Source organism: Leucopleurus acutus, assembly GCF_964270905.1.
Source record: "Leucopleurus acutus genome assembly, chromosome: 5".
In the NCBI taxonomy this organism is placed as follows: domain Eukaryota; kingdom Metazoa; phylum Chordata; class Mammalia; order Artiodactyla; family Delphinidae; genus Leucopleurus; species Leucopleurus acutus.
Window position 1 is genome coordinate 114323172 of NC_139147.1, and position 17593 is coordinate 114340764.

Genomic DNA, 17593 nt, shown 5'->3' on the forward strand with positions numbered 1-17593 from the left:
TATAGGTATGTTGCTTGCCTGTTAAATGACAGTAAGAACTGTGATCTGGAAAACATTCTGGATTGCAGTGGGCAAGCATACTTTACAGTTGTTATACAGAAATATCTCAGACATGCAAAAGAAGGAAATAAAGAAGGTAAACTTAACTTTTTTTATAGGAAAGTAGAAGTGTGACATTTGCCGCATTTTAAAATTCAGTTATTTTTATGATGTGAGTTAGCACACCTTTTCCTTCCTTCTTTCAAAGGGGTAGCTTTGGCTTTCATGGGTAATGCCTTAGCCCATAAACTTCCTGCTCTGTTTTACAGCTCAACACAAGACATTAGACTATGGGAAAATTCCCCAAACTACTTAAACTCTCAGTTCCCCTGGTGAGGAGAAGGAAAAATAAAGCTAGCTCACCACCCAAGTGTGGTGAACAAATTCTGTGACCAAGTAAATTGTGCCAGTGCAAAATACCAGCTCCTTACCTTACCATTATCAATCCTGAAAGACTGTCTTGCTTTTATTTTTGATGATTCTCTTAAAAAAAAAGGATGTCTCTGACCTTTAACTTACTTTGTATAGTGCTTCACTTAGCATTTTTATTTGTGAACACAGCACGTCAGCCTAATTGTAGACCACTAAGGAAATCGTTAAACTACACTTTACAGTAATCTCTCTACTGACGAAAGGAATACTTGCATTTAAAGAACAGATTTTACCATTAAAAATTCTGTGAACTGGTAGAGAAATATATGAAACAGGAATGCATACTGGAACTTCAAAAAGGGAAAAATAGGATGCAAATACACATCACTAAATAATACACTATTAGTATTGCTAGAAAATAAAAACATGGATTACCAGGCAGGAGGAGGTGGGAGAAAAGGTCCAGTTTTGCTTACGCAGGGGGCTTATAGGGCAGAAAGAAACCTTCTGAATTGTGTCAAAGAATGAAAGGTTAAAGCCTAGCAAAACCTGTTCTGACGGGCTGTCAATATCTGCAGCGGGGCTAGAACCCGTATTATCCTTTCTTGGGAGGAAGGGCTAGCTCTGAGGAGCAGACTTTGAATTCATGCTTCTGGGCCATTCTAATCCTAATCCACTATAAAAGGACTAAATTTGGTTTACCTTTAGGGCTGGATTTACACAGAGGCATAAAGGGACAGCTGAGCCTCCTCTAGTCCCCCCTACCCCTTTGCTAAATTCTTGAAATTCCTTTAACAGGAAACAAAGGCTTTCGTTTCATAGAGATATATGGCTGTTGGAAGGAAAAGTCTTAAACTTTCTAAGACTTGGAGTTCTCTGATCTTTCCTCGGAGCAAGAAGTAACAGGTACCTGATGCTGGGAATGGAATGTTCACCGTGGAGAGAAAAATGGTACAGAAGAACTCAAGACAAACTTCCTTCATGAACCAAGATTGCCTATATAATTTTGCCTATCCATCATTTCTGTTCTGGATTGTCTCTCCCAAATTATTTCTCAGTTTCTAGTTTTAGCTCTCCAACTACCTCTCATGTGCCACTGGAATGATTAATTTTTCTGAAATGCAATTCTGATTACAATCCCATTGCTTAAAATCATTCAATAAATCATTCCTGTTTTCCGAATTGATGCCAAACTACTCAGGTGAGTGAGACGGTCATGGCCTGCGTGCCTCCTGTGGAACAGTTCTGTGGCTTCTCAAGGAGCTTTGCTTATGCTCTCCTTTAAGCCTCTGAGCACTTTGACTTTTGCGACCTTCAAGACTCACGTGTCACCTCCTTGAAGAAACCTTCCCTAACAAAGCCATCCTTGACTGTGTAAAACAAGCCTTTATTATTGCATCATATCTATTCGTTTGTCTCTATCCTTAATTAAACTCTGAAACTTGAGGGCTGGGCTTTGTCCTTTTAAAGGATTATTGAAGAGAATTGAGTCATGTCACTAAATGCCTGCCACTGAGCTATAAAGCTTCCTTTAAAATATGTGACTTCAGACCACCTTAGAAATTTGGTTTCCAGAAAATTAGGTGATATTTTATTTCTGGCTCTACAAGGATGAATTCTCATGAACAGGTATTTTGGTTACTTTAATTGGAAGGATACTGCGCCCACCCTCCCCACTTCCCGTTTTTTTAAACGTCCAGAAGTGACTATGGTTTGGAACTTGGAGAAATACCCTAATCTCTGACCTGTGACAATTCTTTGTGAATAATCGAAGTTTTAATTACCCATCGCTGAGGGCTTGATGGTAAAGCATTCCTGTTTTTATACTTATTTATGCTTAGCTCAGAACATCGGAAATATCCAGCTATTTTTGAACAAAAAATTATGAGGAACCATATATTTAATATCTCACAATCGCTCTATTTCTTGGGGGGAGGGAGGTGTATATCAAGCTATAAAATCACATTGTAGCTACTTGAAATGATTTTTCTTTGGGGAAAATTAGGTTTGTACTGAAGACACATTGCCGCATCAGAAATATTTTCTACCTATGATCTTGTGGTTGGTTGAAGTAAACCAACAGAACACTTATGTGGCACCTTGGTCTATGAGCATTTCACCGAGAAAATTACAGATGGCATTCATACAAGACTGTGCTCCCAAATTGGCATCTCAATAAATTAATATTCCAGCTAACTAGAGACCCTAAATATCTGAGGAAAAACTGAAATTTACTTAAGATCCTAAACTAATCATTTGGAGGAATGCTTGATGTTGTTTTCAAATATACAGTATATCTGATGCTGAAAAGCACATAGCTTTCCCACCCTTAAGTTTGTTCCTGACTTTGGATTGGGGGCATGCCTCATGAGAGTAGGTTTGGATGTACAGGCTTCCTTTCACAGCTATTTTTGGGGTTGTATGGTGGGGGATGGGTCATACAAGAGAAGCGGGGGTGGGGGGGAGTTGGGAAAGCAGAGGACAGGCACCACTATAGTTTTGCATTTTTTGAACATGGCACCAGTAGTTGAGTATCTTCTCATGTCATTAAGTTGAAAAGTTTTTTAAGGCTCGATACATTTTGCCATCTTACTTTCTAGAAGTTCACAGGAAAGCTTGCCTTTCTACATTAGGTCCTGCTATTTAAAGGACAAATAATTTGTTGAATGTGAACTTGTATTTCTTAGGTTACTAGAGGGTGAAGCTTTAGAAATTGCCGTTTATTTCTTCTGTGAACTATTCATGTTTTCTCTTCTATTGTGATTTTTTAAAATGTAGAAGTAGTAATAATTGCTTTTAATTACCATTTAAAGCATATTAATCACTTCCTTTGTGACTATTACTTTAGCATTTATAATGTTTTTCTACCCCCAACACCAAAATTTATATTTTCACATAAACCCCAACCTTTTCTAATACTTTTTTTCCACCTGTATTATATATCACACTGTTCGCACTTGAGGGGTGCACCCGGTGAGCCTTTTGGTTAACATTCCAACGTGGAAGTTTCACTTTCTAGCTCACCTGGAATGGCTCTATTAAAAAATCTTACTTCATATCTTTAGCTTGCTTCTTCAAGCCTAAGTACTTAGTTCCTTTAGTTAGTTCTATTAACATTAAAATTGTGTTTTTAGTGAATATATCCTGCAGCATAACTAGAATATAAAATAACTGGAAATCCCATGTACACTCTGATTTTATGCATTTAGTTTGTGACTTAAGTTTTAATTTTAGATAGATAAAGAACACTTATTTATCTTCTTTTAATGCGAAGACCTAACTATTGATTCTTATTAACTCCTGATTAGCTAGTTGGCTATAGATACAGAGCATGTTAATTTCTACAGGCACCTTTCTGAATTCAAGTAAAAGTTCTGGTAGACAAGGATTTCCTACTTAAATGTCATTGACATAATATGAATATTGAGTACAAATATTGCTCACCATTCTTGCATTCTTTAAATTATTTTACTTGGAAAATTTAAGAACCATCATTAAGTCATTAATAACATAGGTTTTCATTGAAGGAATATTTGGAACTCTGAAAATACAAATCTAATCAAATTAAATTTTGAACACATATGAGAGCCAAATATTTCAACAAAACTGCAGTTTAATTTCAGAAAATGTGTTAAAATATATATTTATACATCAATTTCTGACATATACTTAATGTGTTAGTATACACAAAATGATGCTTTCTCTTGAAACTGTATTTATGAAATGTACATTTTAATTTAAATACTCAGTATACACTGCACTTAATCTGCATGTTGCATTTATTAAATACATTAAAATCTGCAATGTAACAAAACGTTTTCTGCATACGAAATTCAAAACACCATTTTAAATGAACAAAAAGATGGCTCACTTCATTATTTTTTTTTTTTTTTTTTTTTTTTACAACTAGTGTATAGTACACTAGCTCAGCTCCACCATACTACCTGTTCGTTCTTTTTTATTTGACATTGTTCACAGACTAGTACATATTACAATAAGAGTGCTGGATAAAAACATGAGGTACGAAAGTGGTTCAAAGATTATAGGTCATGCAGATCATGCTAGACAGCAAAGAAAATTGTGACCGAGAGAACACTAAATAAAAATACATAAAGAATGTGCATTATAAAAAAAAAACAAACAAAAAAAAACAAAACTCCATTACACAGCTTTGCTTCTTTGGTTACAAAGTAGGTTGAACAATTTCACAGCTTTTTATTCCCACCCGAAAAAAAAGTCATACGAAATGTCAAAAAGCAGAGGAATCGTGGCAATTTCTCTATTAGAAAGTAGAAACAAATGAACAAAGTTTTCTTCATCAAAATAGCCCAATTATTTATTATATCACAATAACTGGTGACTACCTGTACAGTTGCACTATGTTCTTCATACTTACACTATACAAAATTTACATTCAAGCTGGGTCTTTACTACTGAAAATAAATACCGAAGGTAAATTGCCATTAGTGTTAGAAATATGCCAGGATTCTTTTGTTCAATTATTGCCTAAACGTTTCATCTATTAAATGCAATCCTGCCTTTCAATTCCTTTACTGATACTTATAATTATTCAAAAAAATTAAAAAAGTTCTGTGACATTGTTCATGTACATTATGAAAATAGCAGCCCTGTAATAAATAAAACACAAATAAATGAAAACTTATGTAGGCAAATGTTACTGATATTGAAAGAAAAGTGGCTCTTTAGATGAAGTGTTATTTATAATGCGATAGGAAGGCTCAGGGTAAATCCATGGATAATAGGAAACATGGGAGAGCCACCAAAGCTCTTAAAAGACCCCACTCGTGCGCACCAGGTAAAATGCTAACTTTGCTCTCTTTAATACACCCCATCTATTATTCTCCTTGTGTACTGATGACATAAACTGGACATCAACAGCACTGCATGACATCTCAAAGAGAGGAAAAGCTCTTGTAGAATGATTGTCTAATACTGAAAAGGCCAAACACACAACTGAAGCATGGCTACTTGCTTTCGTATAAAGTGGAAAGAACACCAGTGGCACACAAGGATAGATTGCTTTCAGTTTTTTTCTTAATGAGGCAAGAAAGCTTTATGCTGAGGACACATTCGGCTGCTGCGGAGGCTGCGTTGGCTGCGGAGGCTGTGCTATCACTGCTTGCTGTTGAGAAGTGCTACCAGCATTGGCCTGTTGGGCTGGGAGTTGGGATAACTGATCATTGTTTGAAAGAGATTTTAACAGTGCATTTTCTCGTTCAAGTAAAGAGTTTCTTTCAACTAATTCTTTTATTTGTTCCTTTAGAACTTCCACTTCTTCTCTTACTGCATACATCAAATGGCTTTTCACCAGATCCTGTGAAGAACAAAATTAGGAATGTCAAAAAGAGTGAAACGGAAAGGAGTTGCTATTTGGTTCTAGCCTACCTGGTGCCTTATAAACATTAGGCAGTTTTATATTTATATAGTTTTATATATTTATATTTATACTATAAATATAGTTTATTTAAACTACATTTATATAGTTTTCCTGCTCTTGCTTTTAATGTTTCTACTGTTTCTTGATTGACACTAAGGAAGATGGGGTGGAAAAAATCTAGCTCCCAACTAGGGCAGCAAGCCCAGGATTTTATTTTCAAAGTTTGGAGTGATTTCAAAAAATACCAGCTCCTTAAATTGTCAATTAATATAAGATTAGAATTTAAAAAAAGGTTTAAAATCATATATTTAGACGTCAGACGAAGAGAACAAAGGATATTAAACTGTCTGATAATAAACTAGTTACAGTACTGCTTTAAGAGATGAAGTGACCTGCAATTTCCAACTTTAAAACCTCAGGATTAAAAAACAAAATAGTTTGAGACCAATGGCCTTTATTTATAATCTATCTATGGTTTTAATAACTTGAATCAAAATATTTTAAATAATATGAGTAGAATATCTTTAAGAAAACCAAAAAATTGACAGTAATAGCAGAAATCAGAATCAGAATCAACAGAAACAAGTCTATTTATTAAAGCTGAGTAAAAGAGTCACTGTAAATAACCAAAGGATGGAAAAGATTTCCAGCTGAAGTTTTCATTTTATTAGTCTTTTGTCTCTAAATTATTTTTGATGCTGAGATATTTAGGGGATCAAATGCATGTTGATTATGTATATTCCCCAAAATGGCATGAAATGTAACATGTTCAAGTAGGGGAAATATCTATTCCACTGGTATTTATAGACTAAAAATTCTCAACATTCTAGCATTTTCAACCAAATCTCATTATCAAAAAATACACTTTGGTCATCTTGGTTTAAAGAAATTAGGTATTTGTTTTTTATAACTGATGAAACCCAACAATCTCTGAAATGAGAGGACTATAAATTTTTACTTACCATTGCTTGTTCTATTTTGTTGTCAATGGCTACACCACCTCCCCCAGATGCACTGGAAAAAATTAGAATATTTCATTAAATTATTCTAAAAAATGTAAGCTCCCTTCCAACTCTTAAAATAATTGTGTTTTACTTAAAACCAAAAATAGTAATTTAAAATAGATTATTAGTCTATTCTCAGAATTTCATACTCAGAGCTCTCATTTTGAAAATGATCTCAATAAACAGATGGCTTGTAAAAATCTTTGTAGTTTCAATACTTCTAATTTGCCAATGACATATATATGCTACTTTAAAAAGTAACTCCCAATTCTATCCAGGAGTTCTCAATTCAGTGAACTTAAGATACATTTTGAATGAACAGTACCCCCTCCACATCTCTTCATTTACCAACTATATATTCTAATTGCCTTTCATGTAGAAATTCCTTACTTATTGCATTAAATTCAGATGCTGATTTTTCTACTACAGATTTTATATTTTAATGTCTGGTTTTTAAATTTTAAAAACTGGCTTGTAAAAATGATTCAGAGGGCTTTTGGGCAAGCAGTACTTGCAGGGTTGGTTAACAAGGAACTCAACATTCTGGTAGACCTGAATGCTTTGACTGTAGTTTACTAGCTGGCAAAAATCACCTACTAAGGTATGTGGTTTAGACCAATTTTTCCTAGAAATAATTGGAAATAGTCTAGCTGGTAAGTACATCCCAAGTTTAAATATCACCTTATCATTTCTGTGATAATGACACAGGAGGTTGAATAATTGTCCTCTTTGGCAGTTTATATTTTCCCATGTATGTAGTGAGGATCTATATCCTTTTCTTGGTGTTTTTGTAAACTTTAAAGAATAGTTATTAGATTTTCTTGTAAATATAAATCAGATATGTTAATCTACTGTATCAATACAAAAAGAGGTCTTTAAACCACTTTTATACAAAACTTTTACTACATACTCTTCATTTAGTGTGTAGTGCTAAATTTAGGTGCTAATATATCTGAAGACTATTTTGCTTTAGATGATGTGGACCCTCAATGTTCTATCAGACTGAGCCTCAGAAATATCCTGTCTGATGTAGTGGTGCCTTTTTTTATTATAATCTAAGTAGATCTGGTTATAATCCTGGTTCTGCTACTCACTACCTATATGACCATCAGTAATCAACTATTTAACTTCCCTGGACCTCAGTTTCCTCATCTGTAAAATGAAGGGGCTGGTGTCAATGCCTCAGTGGACTTTGAACTTTTAAATCCTGAGTCAATGCGTGGAAAACACTAAGCTTGTTTATCTGTGCATTAAGCACATTAATTACAGCATACTACTTCACTTCTTGCTGCTGTTGCTAAGATGAAAAGGGGCTTCTGTATACCTAATAACTGGAAAGGATATATAGATCATTAATAAATACTTATATATGTTAGGCTTTAACTGCTTGTAGACAGCAAAGTATGGCTTCATGTAACTAAAAACTACAGAACTATATAAACTTTAATGTAAAGTTCAATTCAGACACCACATAGATAAATTCACCAAACACTGGTCATGATTTGGCAAAAAAGATAGTGATAGGCATTTAGATCAGAATTTGCCTGAGAATCCTAGATTATACTTTATTTTTTACTTCTATGTCAAGGAAAAAATGAAATAGTTTTAGTCATTTCATGACTTAAATACATTCAATTCTTTTAACACATCAGTTTTAAATAGGATATCTTAAATGCTAACTTTAACACCAGTTTTACATATTAATGAGCAAACAAAACAAAAAACCCAAATAAACCTCAAAAATCTTTAAAAAAGGTTTACTTCTTCTTCTTTTTTGATAATTAAAACAAAACCTAGTCAGTTTCCAAACCATTCCCTCAGCTAAGGAACAATAATTAGCATCCTATTCTTTGCTGATATAATAACCTCTAGTCCTGACTCAGATCTCTTTTACTGCTACGGAGGAACAGGTTTGCAAAGTATAAATGGATCATGTTGAAGATATGTTTCCCTTAAAAGGTATTACTATTCCAATTTTGTTAAACACTGTACTTTAACAGAATCAAATCAGTCACAGATACAATTACTATCACTATAGTCACCTTCGGCCACTCTGAAGGCTGTTATCAAGAATCCTACAACCTACTGCAGAGGTTCTCAAACTTTAGCATGTACCAGAGTCATCTAGATGTTTTATTAAAACACAGATTGCTGGGCTCCACCTTTCAGATTCAGTAGGTCTGGGGTCAGGCCCAGGAACCTGAATTTCTAACAAGTTTCCAGGTGATGCCAATTCTGCTGCCAGACAAATCATACTTGGAGAACCACTGGCTTAGAGATGAAAATTAGAAGAGTAATAATAAAAAAAACCTAACTCTACTTAAACAATTTCTTAGCCTTGTACACAAAACCCTTTACGACCTTGACCTCAGCTTTCTATGGTCTCCTCTCCTCTCATACCCCATGTGGTATATTGTGTTATGGTCTTACACAGCTATTTGCAGTGTGTGGAACATATGTTCTCTCAGGTCTCCATGGCTTTGCAGAAACTGCCCCCTCAGCTGGAAATGCTCACAGTTCCAATTCATCTGGCTATCTTTAACTTGTCCCTTAAGATGCTCAGTGCCACCTCTTCTGCAACACCTTCTGATTTCCTAAGGTAGAACCAAATATTCCATCCCTTTTGTGGCCCACTAAAATCATCACAAACTTTTTATAGTGCATAACCAGGAAATTCTGGCTCCTCCATGTAATCACTGTGAATTCTAGGAAATTATTTTACCTTTCTAGACCTCATTTTATTTTTTTTAACCTAAAATAAGGATTATATACCCCAATCCACAAAACTCCTGTGAGGATTAAGTGAGTCTAAATAATACTACCACTGTTAACTCTATTAGACTGAGCTCCTTGAGGGAGGTGGCTTATCTTCTTCACCTCTGTGAAGAAGTGAACAGTGCTTGGCACATAGGAGCTCAAATGCATACTGAAAGAGTCAATATGATAGTAATTGGATTAGAAACAATTACTGGTTCATGTTAGGAAGCCATTACATTTTTCTGAGTTTGAATAAATCAGTAGCTCTCCATGTGTGGTCCCTGGACCAGGAGCCATCATCAGCATCTGGGTACCTGTTAGAAATGTAAATATTCAGGTCCACTCAGATCTACTGAATTAGATACTTTTGAGGTGGGACCCAAGAAATCTATTTTAATAACTCCTCCAGGTGATTTGAAAGAAACTAAAGTTTGAGAACCACTGCCTTAAATAGCCTGATTTTTAATAAAGATACCAGTATGGTAGTTTTAAATATAACCAAATAAGAGTGTATTCTATTTCAAGATCCCAGAACATGGTTTAAGAATATTGTTTCAATGAGCGAACCAAATTTTCCGTTGTGTTCAAAGTCAACATAGTGGTTTGGGCTTTATGCTCTTTTAAAATGAGAATGATCAGCTGAAGCAGAATGAATAATTTCCTTTCATTTGTTTCCCTGACCTAATGTTATAGTATTAGGCCTTGTTTTCTTTCTTATTATTGTATTCACCACACTATAACCAGTTTCTGAACTTAAGTTCCTTAAGGGAAGGCTTCCTAAGACTTTGTAACTATTCTGTTAAACTACCGAGTGCTATATAAAAAGGGATAATTCTGTTACTATGGGTCTCTCTTTTAGAATAAAATCGTAACTGGATTAGCATTTACTAGATGAATAAAAAACTGTGGGTATGGAGGGAACGGACAGAAATACAGAACTATGGGAAAAAAAGAATGACTAAATGACTTTTTATATAATGAATTTTCATTTACCGGAACTGCGGCTCCCAAAAGAACCAAATGAGCTTGAATTTAGTGTTTAAATAAAGTAAATTACAATCACATTCATAAGAAAAGTAAACCTTAAAAGTATCAATGGCACACCAAGCTAGATTGGATTTCCATGCTGTTCCTCTTTTAGTTCATCCCAACTGGCTCCCCACCACAGCTTTTCTTCCCAGGCCTGCTTGCTCTTATCACAATAGATTACTTGCAACCTCACTGAGAAGACAAGAGGCCAGATAGGAACCTCTGCTGCGGCATCACAAGTTTCTTACATTTGCAGCCTTCTTTTTTTTTTTTTTTTTTTTTTTGCGGTATGCGGGTCTCTCACTGTTGTGGCCTCTCCCGTTGCGGAGCACAGGCTTCGGATGAGCAGGCTCAGTGGCCATGGCTCACGGGCCCAGCCGCTCTGCGGCATGTGGGATCTTCCCGGACCAGGGCACGAACCCGTGTCCCCTGCATCGGCAGGCGGACTCTCAACCACTGCGCCACCAGGGAAGCCCGCATCCTTCTTAATAGGCTAACTGTTTCATCCATGCTCTCAGCTCAGTGACTCTGCAAATCATCCCGTCTTGCCTCTCTAAAAATTAAAACCAGTGACACAGTTAGGCTAACTTGATCTCACATTTAAGAAAATTTTTTTATGAGAAATCAACTTTTTTCTTTATTAATGTGGACAGAGACATCATGGCTACTGTTTAAGATAAAAATAGTGCAAATTTCTTCTCTATTACATTTTGGCTACGCTGTCTTTCTTCTCCTTTCTCAATACAAATGCTTATTTAAAATTTTTTTAAAAAATTTATTTATTGGCCACAACCACACAGCATGTGGGATCTTAGTTCCCTGACCAGGGATCCAACCTGTGCCCCCTGCAGTGGAAGCACTGAGTCTTAACCACTGGACCGCCAGGGAAATCCCACAAATGCTTATTAACAAAGCAACAGGGTAGAGGAAAAGAACACAAATGACTGCCCACTTCATGGCAGCACACACTGTTTAAGTGAGTCCTTACTACAAGCCTGAGCAACACTCTCACTTTACAGCTGAGGAAACTGAAGCCAAGTAAGTTATTCAGACACAACCCTAGGGAGAGGATTAAAACCTAACCTAATTAATGTCAAAACATATGCTTTTCCTATCATAACAGTCAGATTGTGAAACGAAGAAAGCAACTATCTATAATGACCTAAAAGAAATCCAGCGTTGTGTACATTGTGAAAAGTGCTTTAACCAAGTACCAAATGTTAGTTGTCAAACCATAACTGTGGATCCAAAGATTAAACTATGTCCATAATATGCCATTTATCTTATCTAGCATATTCCTAGGAGAGGTTCAGCTCTGAAAACAAGGGAGGTCACTTCTTAGAAAAGGGACTTGCTCAGTGATCTTTAGACAGCCAGTATAGTTCACCTATTTGCTAAGGACTAAAACGTTCTTTTGGTTTGTTAGAAAGATGAAGATATCTTAAGATTATATGGATCTATATGCAGAATATTATAAAAAAAATTTACCTTGCTTTACTCCAAGACCCTCCTAACTTTCTCTGTTGAATCACAACACAATTAAAAATCCACTACAGGAATTCCCCAAATTACAAAATAAAATGTTTTGTGATGAGAACTTATTTGAGTTGGCAAATCTCGTATATCAATACTTATGTTAAAGCCCCCTTACCCAAACCAGGTAAAATCAATTCTTCTTAAACTTACAAGTTGAAGCTACAATCTTTCTTGGAGGCCAGTCCTCAGGAATCAGGTACTGTTTCCAGTAAATCACCTACAACCTTAATCCCCTTGCCGCACTGCAATAAGCTCTATAACATCATTAGTGCTAAAAATGCTTTAATTCTAATCTGGGCAACATTTTGCCTCTTCTCTAAGAAAGGTATGTTTTGCTTTTTAGAAAGAAACTGTTAAGTCACTGATTGCAAAAAAATAAATCTAATGAATCTACAGCTCAGCAAGCCTATCAAGGTTAAAAAGAAAAAAACCCCATCACCCTTCTGTAAGACTAATTTAAAGAACATTTACACTCTAACACAATTTAAGGGCAAATAACAATCCTCCTTCCAAAAAAGAGCCTAAATAGATAAAATTCATGTAGACAATCTCTGGCCAAATGCAAACCTCTGTGGTTAAGAATAAAACTATTAGACAAAGTTAACAGTAAATTAAGCTAAGAACTCAAAACTGCACATATTCTAATTATTAACCATAAGTTCTACCAATGTAAAAACAACCTGTTTAATTTCATGATTTAAAAAACTCACAAAAAGGCCCCATGGAGATTTTTATTATCAGTAACACAAAATAAGTGATTTTTGTGGATGATAAAAGCTATTATTCATGCTAAACAAGCAGGGAAAATGGCTACTCACAAAACTAAATGTTATTATTTTCTCAAGTAACCAATCTTACTGTGAAAAAAAGCTTTTACGAAGGAACTACTAAAAACTGAGCTAAAGGGCTTCCCCTGGTGGTGCAGTGGTTGAGAGTCCGCCTGCCGATGCAGGGGACATGGGTTCGTGCCCTGGTCCGGGAAGATCCCACATGCCGCGGATCGGCTAGGCCCATGAGCCATGGCCGCTGAGCCTGCGCGTCCGGAGCGTGTGCTCCGCAACAGGAGAGGCCACAATAGTGAGAGGCCCGCGTACCGCAAAAACAAACAAAAAAACCCCAAAAAACAAAAAACTGAGCTAAATACTTATATGAAGATTGATATTTGTTTTTATCATCTATAAAATCTTTGCTCACCAATGCCCTCAGCATATTTCACATTCATTTAATTAATTTCAGGTCAAAATCCTGACCAGAAAAGAATATTTAAAAAGAGGAAAAAAGGATTATACCTGTGGATTATACCAATGTCAATTTCCTGGCTTCAGGTATTATACTATAGCCATGCAAGATGTTATCACTGGGGGAGAACTGGGTAAAGGGGTACCTGAGACCTCCCTGCACTTTTTTTTTTGCAACTTATTAATCTATAATTACTCAAAATAAAAGTTTTTAAAAATATACATATACATGGTAAAGAATAAATTCAGAGAGTATACACAAAAAAGTATACCATCAATACAAAGTCCCTCTCCTACCTCAGACCCCCTTTGTCCAGAGTCAACCATAACATCTGTATTAATGACCTTAAAAAGGCCTATTTAGGAAGAATTTCTTTACTATTTTGGAGAGGAGTAGGAGAGGACTTTCTAACTATATGCCTCAAAATATAGTTTTTTTAAAGCTTCTTTAATAATTTCCCTAAAATATAAAGTACTTCTAGGAATCTGTAAGACAAGAAGCCCAAATAGAAACATGGGTAGAATTCACACGAACATTCACAAGACATGAAAAAATACTCAACATCTCATTCATAATAAAAATAGAGATTAAAACTATAATGTGATATTATTTCCCTAACAGACTGGCAAATATACTAAAATATAATACACAGTCAGTGAGGCTGTGGGAAAATGGGCCTTCTCTTACAGTGCTGGTACAAAGTGGTATAATGGTATAACCCGTATAGAGAGCAATTTGGTTATATCTAATAAATTTTATACACAACACACTCTTTGAGCCAGCAATCCTACAAGTTTCCTATGTATGCAAAAATACATGTATCCAGTTTCCTATGTATACATTTCCTATGTATGCAAAAATATCTATAGTAGTTTATCCTATAGATATTTTTGCATACATAGGAAATAATGTATTTACAAAACTACTCATTACAATACTTTATAACAGCAGGCTTTTGATTAGCAATAGGGAAGGGGTTAAATAAATCACAGTATAGTCATCCATTCAATTTAATATTAGCCATTTATTAAAAAAACCCACAAGGATGCTTTTCTGTGTACTGAGATGGAAGCAATGTATCTTGAAGATCCTTAAAGGTAAAGGTACAGATGTGTGTATATTATCATTTGTGTGAAGAGGGAGATAATACACATTGTATTTGCTTGTGTATACAATAAAGAGACTAGAAGGACACACACACACTAAGAAAGTGCTTATCTGTTTAGGTAAGTGCTTATCTGGAAGGCAGGCAGAAGGGGAACAGGGATAGAAGACTACTTTCTCTACACTGTGAAGAATACTGAAAAACACATTCCAAAATGAAAATGACTCATGAAGGAGTTATTTCCCTGTACAGTGTGAACTCAAGACATGAACAAATGGCAGACAGGAAACAAGAAAGGAAGAAAGGGAAGAGGACCAACAGCTCCACTTGTATTTGGAACTATTTCCTTCTGAAAGATTAGGTACTATGTTTAACATACAAAAAAACAATCAATATAAATAACATTTCTGATTTGTAAAATTTACTTCCTTGGCTTAGGGTGAATTAAAATCACTTAAAAATATAGTATAAATAATGTTTATAACTCCCAGTATATAGTTATTTTTGTTCAAAGTGATGCTAGTAAGTAAATAGTAAAAGTCTCTCCAATAAATATCTAAGATACAATAGGCTACATAACCTTACACAATGTTGCATTAAAAATGAATTCCAAAGAAGGTACAGATAAGATTAATACTAACTTTACCTTCTTCTTCCAGATCTCTTTACACTTCAAAGTTATGATATTTTGGCAGAATTATTTTAGTATTTGGTAGTAAAATTCTGATATAATTATTATTTTTTTTTTTCTTGAAGAGTTACTCTAAGGAAACAACTTAAAAACTAGCCAAACTAAACATTTTTTTTCTGTTAAAACAGTCAAGATGGAAGATGTAAAAATTTAGTCTGGAAAGACTGGAGACTTATACAAAAGTAAAATAGCAGCAATTTTACCACTACAGGCCAAACAGTCCAATAAACTAAGGAAGTTTGTTTAATACTCTATTATCTCAAGTGAAATACTTAAATGGAATAAGAACATGGAATCATATCTACTTAAGATAAATGAGCTTATACACTAGTTAGTTATTTCTTACTAGACTAACATTAGACAAGGTTTGACACAATGAAAGTTATTTCCTTCTTCTGAGTCAGACTGCAAAAGAAAACGGTGTGAGAAAGGGGTAGGAGGAGGGTGGCATTTTCCCCAATGTTGGAGTGCTTACATTTAGAGCAGACTCTCTTGAAAGCGATTTCATTTTACTGTTTACATAGCAGCAACAGGTAATTTGATGATAGCATAATTATGGGGGAGTGAAGGATACATAACCAAGGGGCTTAAGTCCAAATTAAAAATTTGACACCTATAGTCTTGGCTACTTTAATTTACTTCCTGGAGACTGGGAAAACAGTATTATGATTGACAATTATCTAGACTGAGATGTACACTGGTACCTGAGATTAAAAAAAAAGGAGAGGGATTAGAAAGGAATTTTGCCAACTGATGTCTAGTTCAGAATAACTGACGAAAACCTAAATAGTTATACTGAAAAGTAATATAGTGGATGTATTGATAGTTTCATATATTCATTCTAGATATTCTAAAACCACTCCTTTAGTCTGCTGGGATAGAAGCTGATGGTTAACCAACTTCTAAAAACATCAGAATTTATGGGACCTCCCTGATTGTACAGTGGTTAAGACTCCACCCTTCCAATGCAGGGGGCGAGAACTCACATGCCACGTGGCACAGCCATAAAATAAAATTAAAAATAAATAAATAAAAACATCAGAATTTAGTGATTAAAGTACTGTATACTTTAGTAAAAGATCTATGGTTTTCAATACTGATTTTAAGGACTATCTGTCCTACAAAGTACAAAAGTTTAATAAAAGAGAAAAATTCAATGAAAATCCTTAATGTGAATGAAGACATTAAAAACACATGAGTTCAAATTTCTCCAGCTGTGTTAGGAAAAGGATAAAGATTAAGAAAAAGCCTTCCAGGGAAAGGACTATGTTTAACAGCCATTTTGTAGTTAAGATCAGTTGTCCTTTAAAAGGTTAACAATATAGTATTCTTTCCCTTTGACTATGAGGAAATCACAGCACTTTCACCACCTAAGGAAATGTTCATGGTGTAAGTATATGAAAATGAACAAAACTGGAGAAAGAACATAATAAAAAAGAATGTCAAAGGACACCAAGGGGGGAAAGCAGCAGGGGGTGGTGGTGGTGGTGGGATGAATTGGGCGACTGGGATTGACATGTATACACTGATGTGTATAAAATGGATGACTAATAAGAACCTGCTGTATAAAAAAATAAGTAAAATAAAATTCAAAAAGAAAAAAAAAGAATGTCAAGGGAAATAAAAACAAAAACGTAAAGCTCTTAAGATTTGCATTTCATTTCAGAGACCAACAAGCACTGAATAAATTTTCACTTGGCAGTGGGCCTATTATAAAAACAACCTACGTAGCTAAATTCATCTAACATTTCTAAAGTAACTCAGAATTCTTCAGCAATGACATACAAATGGGGCAAAGGGGGGAAAAATCAGGAACTAGTTTAGTATAAATTTCTAATGCTAACCTTTACATTATCCCATCCCACTTCCTCCCAGTTCCAAATGCCTGCTCAACTTTTGAACTGGATAGCCTAAACTCCGTTAAGACCCTCCATGGTTTACTTTTACTCTCCTTGTTCATACTGTTTCTCACTCTCTAAGTACTGTAGAAACTCTACCATTCTTTTATAGATTTCAGCTCAAATATTTTCTCTTCTGTAAAGGCTTCTCTAACCCTTCCAGAAGTAGTATAGTAAGCCATGTTCCACACTACACTTATGGCACTAACCACACAGGCTATGTTTTAACAGTTGCATCTATCTCCTACCAGACAAAGCTCTACTGGCCGTACAGACATCTATCATGAGGCTGGCAGCCATTTAATAAAGACTGCCACAGATACTTGGACTCAAAAACTGTATACTTAGAATCTGAGTCCTAAATATATCACTCGCTACTCTGGGGCCCCTTTTTTAAAAAAATTTTTTTTTTAGCTATAACATGAGGTAGCTGTACTAGATCAAAGCCACTTCCTACACTTAACGGCAAAACTGACTTTTTCCAAGCACTCCTTGGTATTTAATAAACATGGGTAATGCTATTAT

At 35.1% G+C, this 17593-nt stretch overlaps 1 protein-coding gene across 1 annotated transcript in view; it reads right to left on the reverse strand.

Annotated features, from left to right (window-relative positions):
* Positions 1-4023: 4023 nt before the first annotated feature.
* Positions 4024-17593, reverse strand: part of TSC22D2 (TSC22 domain family member 2) — a 49995-nt gene continuing 36425 nt past the window's right edge. The window contains exons 2-3 of the mRNA XM_082839027.1: positions 6772-6823; positions 4024-5746 (exon numbers count right to left, since the gene is read on the reverse strand). Coding sequence (XP_082695153.1) covers positions 5486-5746; positions 6772-6823 — 313 coding nt within the window. The 3' untranslated portion in view covers positions 4024-5485. The remainder of the gene's footprint in view (positions 5747-6771; positions 6824-17593) is intronic.